Source organism: Camelina sativa, chromosome 17 (assembly GCF_000633955.1).
Source record: "Camelina sativa cultivar DH55 chromosome 17, Cs, whole genome shotgun sequence".
Lineage (NCBI taxonomy): Eukaryota > Viridiplantae > Streptophyta > Magnoliopsida > Brassicales > Brassicaceae > Camelina > Camelina sativa.
This window is the reverse complement of record NC_025701.1, coordinates 34,524,662-34,533,587: the sequence shown is the minus strand read 5'-3', so window position 1 is coordinate 34,533,587 and position 8,926 is coordinate 34,524,662. Positions and strand designations below refer to the sequence as shown.

At 34.0% G+C, this 8,926-nt stretch overlaps 2 protein-coding genes across 4 annotated transcripts; both read right to left on the bottom strand.

Annotated features, from left to right (window-relative positions):
* On the bottom strand, nucleotides 3,726-4,335 carry LOC104760072 (uncharacterized protein At4g04775-like). Its single transcript, XM_010482922.1, has 3 exons — nucleotides 4,311-4,335; nucleotides 4,083-4,225; nucleotides 3,726-4,013 (listed from the first exon to the last, which is right to left on the bottom strand). The coding sequence occupies exons 1-3, from the start codon at nucleotides 4,333-4,335 to the stop codon at nucleotides 3,726-3,728; spliced, it is 456 nt and encodes a 151-aa protein (XP_010481224.1).
* LOC109129844 (defensin-like protein 18) lies at nucleotides 6,211-8,383 on the bottom strand. 3 transcript variants are annotated; one of them, XM_019238774.1, is made up of 3 exons: nucleotides 8,294-8,383; nucleotides 7,058-7,172; nucleotides 6,211-6,516 (listed from the first exon to the last, which is right to left on the bottom strand). In XM_019238774.1, exons 2-3 carry the CDS (start codon nucleotides 7,063-7,065, stop codon nucleotides 6,339-6,341), a joined length of 186 nt encoding a protein of 61 aa, XP_019094319.1. In that variant the 5' UTR covers nucleotides 7,066-7,172; nucleotides 8,294-8,383; the 3' UTR covers nucleotides 6,211-6,338. The 3 variants fall into 3 exon arrangements, with proteins under 3 accessions (XP_019094319.1, XP_019094320.1, XP_019094321.1); XM_019238775.1 differs by having other exon boundaries at nucleotides 6,211-6,513; XM_019238776.1 differs by lacking the exons at nucleotides 7,058-7,172; nucleotides 8,294-8,383 and adding an exon at nucleotides 6,604-6,737 and having other exon boundaries at nucleotides 6,211-6,496.

Here is an 8,926-nt window from a genome sequence, read left to right as displayed (position 1 = left end):
GGTTGGGGTCGTCTTGTGCGACCACCACCATCACAGATGAACTCTAAAAACCATAAGATGCAACAACCACCACCGCATATGAATTCTAAGAATGATCAAACAATAAACGGTTGAGGTCGTCCTGTGCGACCACCATCATCGCATATGAATTCTAAGAATGATCAAACAATAAACGGTTGGGGTCGTCCTGTGTGACCACCACCATCGCAGATGAACTCTAAAAACCATAAGATGCAACAACCGCCATCGCATATGAATCCTAAGAATGATCAAACAATAAACGGTTGGGGTCGTCCTGTGCGACCTTCGCCACTGCAAATGGATTAAAAAAATCATGATAAGGAAGTAAATATTTAAAAGTATGATAACTATTTGATATGTGTAACAGTCAAACTAATCAAATTAAGTAAATAAAATACTATAATATGCTTGGTCAAAATTTGGTCATTGTTTGAATCAATTTTTTTATATAAATTTGTCTTAATACCTGATTCTTTTTTCTTTTTATTTATCAAGATAATAAATTTATTTAATCAAAAAAATAATAATATACACTTTTAAAAAGTTTTAAAATATTATAAACACTTAAACTATTTTCAAAAAAAAAAAATTATAAACATTTATAGGGTATGAATGGTGATGGTAGTCGGGGTAGACAAATCCGTCAGCGAATTAGTCCGCTCTATTTTTAGGAAGGACAACACACCGCCACAGAAAAACTCTATTCTTTAGACCAGAGCACTACAAACTATATTTGATGAATCGTAAATGAAAAACGGTTTAATCTGCACATGGTTTTTTCCATCCCGACTGTCGTAACCATTCAACCAATAATATATAAGAATTTTAAGTATTATAAATATTTTAATTTGAAAAATTTAAACTCTATAAAACATTTCAGATAATAATAATATTTAAACATTTATGAAGTTTCAAATATTATAAATATTTAAACTTTATAAAAAGTTTAGATATTGTAAAATTTTCAATTTTTTAAAAAGTTAAACAATATTAATAATATATTTAGTCTTTTAGGAAGTTTTGAATATTATAAATGTTTCCACTTTATAATAATTCTAATATTATACATATTTTTACTTTATAAGAAATGAAAATCTTATAATATGTTATATTAAATGGTTACAATCTTAATAAATATCATACTAACTCAATCTAATATTTATAATATTATATAATAAATAATAAAAATTAATATTATATTTATATTTATAGAAAAAGTTTTTTTGTGGTGTAGCGCGAGTTAAAATATTATGAGGCATTATATTGCAGGACGAGTTTGGGTCGACATCAATATATATAATAATATCATTAATTCGACTCTACACATGTATAAAAAATCATTATTTTGTTAACAATAGTAATATTAGTGTAATAGATATTTCTGTTTAAGTTGATTAAATTAATTTTAGGTAAAAAGATAATTTTTATGGGCTAAATCATAAAATTAACAATCAAAATACAATTATACAATTTTAAATACTGAACAAAGTAAACAAAATAAACAAACAAATATAACTTAAAATTTTTTAAAATTAGTTACAAATAACTTGTCCACGGATGTACCGTAGGTCAAAATCTAGTAACATCAAAATTTAACATCAAAATTTAAGATACAAAATATGTAGGTTAGTGATTTGTGTTAGTATCATTGTTATATCCAAGAGAGAAATTCACAAACTTTAAACAAAGTTTCTCTAAAATTATAAGATTTGATTATACGTATAGGTGAATATAGAGTTACATATCCTACCAAACAATCAGCATCACTAACCATACATGTAATACTAAATGCAAACCATTACATTTCTTCCATCTGATTGTTTTATTTTCTATTTCTCAAAGAAAAAAAAGCGTCCACCTGAGGAACCACATAACAAAAAACAAAAATTTCCGGATTAAGTTTTTTTTCATAACAAAATTAAGGACACAAATTATTTATTTTCCCCTTTACTCTCCCAGGCACAAACATCGAGACAACCCTACCTGTTCAAATCTTCAGCATCAGTGAAGCCTCGGCTCGCCGACGTTGGGAGATTCTCATGTTGCTCCTCTCTGCTGCATGTCATCTCTTTTTAGTTGCTTTTTTAAAACCTTTTTCCCTATTATTCTAAGCTCTTGTAATATTTCTCAACATAATATATCAATTCTAAATCTGGGCAATCCTCTATCCACGAGTGGAGCAGGCTTCCGACGAACCTCTTCGTCATATTTATGTACAAGCCGCGGATCTTGAAGTGTACTATTCTACTCAAATCACGGTTCAAAATTTCATGTTCACCTGAAAACTTCATCTTGGCATCGTTGATGGCGGGAGAGCTTCTGCTTGTACCATGATCTGCGCTTCATCGGGGGAAGAAGTTGACGGGGCACAGTGAGAAATTTTTCAGGGCCACGGTTTTCTTATTTATTTGGACCTTCGCTTTAGCCTCACTCCATCGTCAGAGCTTGGCATGGTTGAGTTTGTTTCTTTCGAAGATGTATGTTACATCATAAATCTTGTTAAGTCATCGGAAAATCGGTATTTTCATACCCCAGCTAAGGGGGTATGTTGAATTCAGACACCAGCTATAACATTGAGTAAATCCATACACAAAGTTTAGTAAAATTCAAATTGGCTGCACCAACTCGACAAACGGTGTAAGAACATGCACAAGCCGTGACGGTGTTATCTGACCATTAACAGCTGCTTACGTGGATGCCACGTAATAAACGACGTCGTATTGAGATACGAAAGAAAGAGTTTCTTTTGTCCAAAACGACGTCGTTTCCATTGTCTTCTTCCTAAGCCATCTACTTCTTCTTTCCCGACTCGAGTTATGTTTCTCAATCCCGACTCATGTTTCTTCTCTTCTTTTCACCAATAAATCAAAATCAATTGGTCAATTGATTCAATTAGCAACGATTGTCGACCGTGGAGAGTGTATAAAGTGTTGTTAACCGTATTGTCATCGGAAAATGAGGTAATTTTAATTCAATTTTTAGGGTTTTTATAATTTAGGGATTTTCTTAATTGAGATACTTAGGAGTGTTTATTTAGAAAACCCGATGGATTTTGCGTGTAATTGTGTAGTTTAGATGAGATTGATGTGTGTTCTTAAGTTTGGAACTAGTTTAGCTCTTACAAAAATATCATGAACACCAAGTGTTCGATAATATGTGTAAACGAAATGAATAACCCTCTAATTCTTTTAAGTTTTTTTTTTCAGCTCCGATGAGGATGTCATATTCCAATGCCACAATGGTGGAGAGTTTGGAGTTGTTGATGGGAAAAAAATTACTTATGTTGGAGGATCGGCTCTGGGAGTTGTTGGTAGAAGGTGGAAGAAGAAGAAAACTTGTGAAGAACCAAGCCAAGGACAAAGCCAAGAACCAAGCCAAGGACCAAGCCAAGGACCAAGCCAAGGACTTAGTCAAGCACCAACCTAAGGACCAAGCCATGGAATGGAATGAATGAACTGAATAGAAGGAAGTTAGTTTTTTGTTTTTGTCCGATGAGATTGAAAGTTTTTGTGGTAATCTCATGGTAGTTTATGGTTGTAGTTCGGTGAATTTAAAGTTTTTGTTGTACTCAAAACATGGCTTCTATTTTTCATCTAATCAAAACTTATTGAAGTTTTATGTTAATCTTAACATAGTTAACAACAAAAACACTTAACAACTCCATGATTACATGCTTAATCACAACAAAAACACTTAACAACACATTACACAAATATTACATAGTAGACAAAAGCCACAACTAAACCACCACAAACAATCATGTTCTTGAAGCTTCTTAGCTCTTGAATCTCTTTCTCACAAGAACTCACCACACCTTTGAGCTCTACAATATCTTTTTCACATCTTTCTGCGATTTCTTTGATAGCTTCTACCTCATCTAATCCCTTTGCTAAGCTTCCCACTTCTCTTTCTATTTTGTCAACTACACTTTCAACCTCTTCCATCTCCTCAACCATGCTTATGTCGGTCCACTTAAACAAATGATTCGGATTCTAATACAAAAATACACATTATGAGAAGGTTATGAGAACAATTTTCATATGACCAACTATATTGATTACCTCATCGGATCCATTAGGACAACAATGAAAGAGTCTTCCAGGATTTTTCATTGTGTTTGAAGTTCTCATTACAGAGAATCGACCACATCTACATTTTCGTGGGATTCCTCTTCCAATGACATTGACTCTGTTGCTGCTCACTCCTTCACCAATTCACAATCAAATAATATTTCTATCAAAATACACAAAGACTCGGAAACTAAACACATTATGTTCTCAATTACTCACTTGAAGAAGCTGATGATGAAGACATCTTAATCGATTTCGCCCAAAAACCCTAAATGTTCTAAAAATCCCCAAATCAATTGAACCAACTTTCTCTCGACTCGTGAAAGAAGTAAAAAGGAAGAAGACAATGGAAACGACGTTGTTTTGGACAAAAGAAGCTCTTTCTTTCGTATCTCAATACGACGTCGTTTATTACGTGGCATCCACGTAAGCAGCTGTTAACAAGAAGTTAACACCGTCACGGCTTGTGCATGTTCTTACACCGTTTGTCGAGTTGGTGCAGCCAATTTGAATTTTACTAAACTTTGTGTATGGATTTACTCAATGTTATAGCTGGTGTATGAATTCAACATACCCCCTTAGCTGGGGTATGAAAATACCGATTTTCCTTAAGTCATCCAACCAGCCGCCGCACAATGAGATTCCTGTGGCTACTAAGAGGAAACCAAAAAATTTCCTTGGTGGACCTAAGTTATGAAGTCGGCCCAATAAAAGTTTTTCACTCTCAGCCCATTTTGCAAAAACCAGGTTCGCTTACTTTGCTTCTCTGCCAAACTCTAGCTTGTATCTAGGTCAAGATCGTGATTATGTTCTCTTAGGCCGAAGACTCCTTTCGAGAAATAAACCCTTTCAACTGCTAGGTTTGCTCAACCAGATAATTAGACCATTGGTATCTACTCTTTGTGTAATAATCACCTCTGCTTCCATGGTTCCGAAGTGCATTGGCATGTCAGTTCTGAACTTCTATTGCCATCAGCTTGACTACGATTATGGTAGACCCTTAGCCAATAGTCACCCTTTGTCAATACTAGGTTGCAACTTCAGCCACCATCCAAGGACCATCAATCATATCTGCATTGTTTTTCCGACATCACTAGAACCCATCGGCGGAGCCAGAAAAAAAATTTAAAGGGATCTAAATAATTTTTTTTTCTTAAAAGGATAAAAATGTAAAATTTAGAAGATTTAAATAAAATTTTTTATTTAAATGACGGTACAAATACAATTTTGGAAGGTCAAATTAGAAATTTAGTCTAAAATATGGTAAAAATGCAAAATTTGTAAGGGTCAAAATCAAATTGCATAATTTGTAGGGGTCAAATTACAAAATTTAGAGGGATCATATTATAATTATAACTAAAAATACACGAAAAAAATTAGTGGGATCAGTTAACCCTCATACTACCTTATTACATCCACCCTTGCTAGAAACCATTACCAATCAACCGCCGGTTAGACTGAACTACAATTTGTCTGTGTTCCGCCGTCTACAAACTTTGTGTGGAAGCCTTAATCTCCATAGCCATAGCTCTTATGCTAGAGAGGCTCACTTGTTATGTTACAGTTTGACATCTATAGTTGGCGCATCCTCCCACTAGCTTCTTTGGTGAGTTTATTTGCTCCCAACCACATGAAGTTTCAGGCTATGGTACTTGCACTATCTCAAGTAGCTTTGCTCGCACCGGTGAGACGCTTAGCCATGCTTGCATTATCAATATCACCTAGTCTGTGCTGGGCAGGGACCATCTCGTCTTCAATTGAGTTTCTCGTAGATGATTTATCAACACACATTGATTTCTCATGTGCTATTGGCTTCTCTGCTTGTGACTCAAAACTCTCTTGGATTAATTATCGATCTTTGTATGGTAGTGGGGAATGACTTTATTTGCTTCATCTCCTCCTCTTTGTACTTCAGTGTGTGGTAATGAAATCAAGTGTTTGAAAAAAAGAAAAAAAAATAAAGGCACATTAATGAGAAAACTAATTTATCATGCTTTATGGCCTCAGAACATCTTCAAGTTATAATGCACATATATAACTTACTAATTTTGTTTTTAATATTAATTAAAACTAAATATTTTTTGTATATTTTTCTGGGTCAAAGCCACTGGTTATGATATAGAGATCCACATGCTGGAGATCCATGTTATATGTTAAATGTATACGTAGATATATTATTCAATGGAATGTCGCAGAATTATTTTATGTAAAATAAACACACAAGCAACGAATAGCTTTTGGTATATATTAGCAAGCGAAGAAGCAGAAGCATCCTCTGTACCACGGGTAGCCACCACCGCAGTTTCCATCTACTCCTCTATCATTGTTAATGCAATGATCCCTGCACTGACCATCGTTTACACAACGTCTTGACCATGTCTCACTTTCCCTATTGCAAAGGCCGCCTTCACAATTGTCGGTGCTTCTGCGTATAAATGTGTGAAAGGTTAATTATATAAATGAAAGGAACAAATCTTGAACACATTTTGAAGGCATATGATAAGGCACTCACCAAAATCAGCAAAGAGAACAAGAGCAACAAAGATAAGGATAATGGTGGTAAAAAACATAGTCATGACTTAGAGGGGGTATTAAACTTGTATTTTAGAAGATTTTAAAGTATTCTTAAAATCACTTGTTATTCAATTAATGATTTCTAATAATCTTCTAAAATTCTATGTTATTCAATTTGGAATCTATGTAAAATCATTTAAAACAATTTACAATCTATTGTTATTCAATCAATGATTTACAAAACTTATTTAAAATCTACTGTTATTCAAAATATCACAACTTTTTTTTAAAAATGCTACTTTGAATGATTCTACAAGACTTTTGTTTGTTTTTTAGTTGAAAAATATGAGTACCAAAATCATATGTTATGAGGTGGAATTTCAGAGGATTTCTTAAAAAAAAAAAAAAAGCAGTCAACACAACCCAACCGATAACTCTAGTCTCTGGCGTACCTAATCATCGTGTTCTCTCTTTCAAAACCGTAACTTCTACTCCTGCAATTGATCGAATCCAATGGCCAATACGTTTTCCCGATCCTCTCTACAATCCTTTCTTGTCGTTGGATCACTAAAAGCTCAATGGTTATATTATGGTATAGAGTTATATTATGGTATAGAGTTTTCTTTTTTTGGTGTTATAGAATATTTTAAAATCATTCAAATTTTACTATAAAATCTCATAGAATCTCACAGAATCACATTTCCTTTTCCTTTTTTTTTAATAGAATAACTTTAAAACACAATCAAATCTCCTAAAATCGTTCAGAATTCTAAAATTTTAAAATCCTACCAAATCCTAAGAATATCAAGTTTAATACCCCCTCTAAGACTATACTTAGATGTAATTCGCATAATACCGACCTCTATTTATAATAAAATGATGGTGAGGTGTCAATTAGGCAAGTAGTTAATAATAGTTGATACCTATCTGCATACCTCTTGATGTTGCCTAATCAAACCTAAGCGACTGGTTTGGCTTGAGCTAGTACTACAATATTCACTAGGGAGACTGGTTTGGCTCGAGCTAGTGTACTACAATGTTCATTATCATGTTACTGCTTTTAATTTTTGATAAATCGTATTTCTTTCAAATTCTACTGCTCTTACATTTTAACGACTGGAAACACATGCTAATTTGGTCCATAATAGCATCATATGTCTCTCTTACAATTTGGAAGATAGTGGTCCATCCGTCCATGCCACAACATAGTGCTTCTAGTTTGAAACTAATGTGATGATAATTAAAAATTGTGAAATTATCTATACTTCAATAATTAGTAAACCTAAACTATGGATAACATTCATAACTCAAGACTGAATCAATAATAACACATAACATTAATCACACCATGACCATGGAAGAAGAACTTTGTAGATTTATTAAGTATACTTATACTAAAACAACAGGGTTTGATGTATATTTCTTATCGGGAAGACAACAGGGTTTGAGAGATTTGAAATTGATCTCGGTCACTTAACCACCAAATGAACAACAACAAGCAAGGAAGATAAGACTTTGCCAGGGTAGCCACACCACATAACTCTTATATACTGGAGCTAATTACATTCTAATTCATGAATCATACTCTTGATAAGATACTTTCTCACCCTGCAAGAGAATAAATCCCATACTAATAATCTATTGCAAGTAACTAAGTATATACTTGGAAACATTAAACACTCATTTACCTTTTGGATCAGACAAATCCAGGAGCTTACATTACCAAAGCTTAGTTGAGACCAGCTTGCCTCTCCCACCTGAGATCAGCCGAGAACTCGGACAATGCCGCTCTGGGATCTCCTTCAGCGATAGCCAAGTAATAAAGAGCAGTTCCATCGTCGACTTGCATGCTTCTCCTTAGAGATTCAATCAGCCTTCGCTTTCCATCATCTGATAAGTTGGACAGCTGATTCATACCAGATACATCTTGTTCTCTCTTTGGTGCACCTTCGAGGTAAAGCACAGCTACTTCGCGTTTGGCATGTTTGTCTACCTCTACGTAGCAAGTGGTGTTTGCAAGAATCTCGGGATTGCTTATCGGGATAAGCAGTCTGTCTCTTGAGTAAATCCCATGGTCACTCATCATATTGTTTAGCCTCTTTATGTCCATAACCTAATACTCATGGATTTGGATTCAATTTTAGCTTACACAAACTTAGATTCTTTAGCTAAGATTCATCAACATAGTCCCAATTGAGATTACATATCCAAATTAATCGAAAGAGGTAATTCGATTTTGTTACCTGAACGGAGTATTTGACGGCGAGGCTAGTGACACTATCACCACGACGAATCCGATGAGAAATTGCAAATTTCCAGAT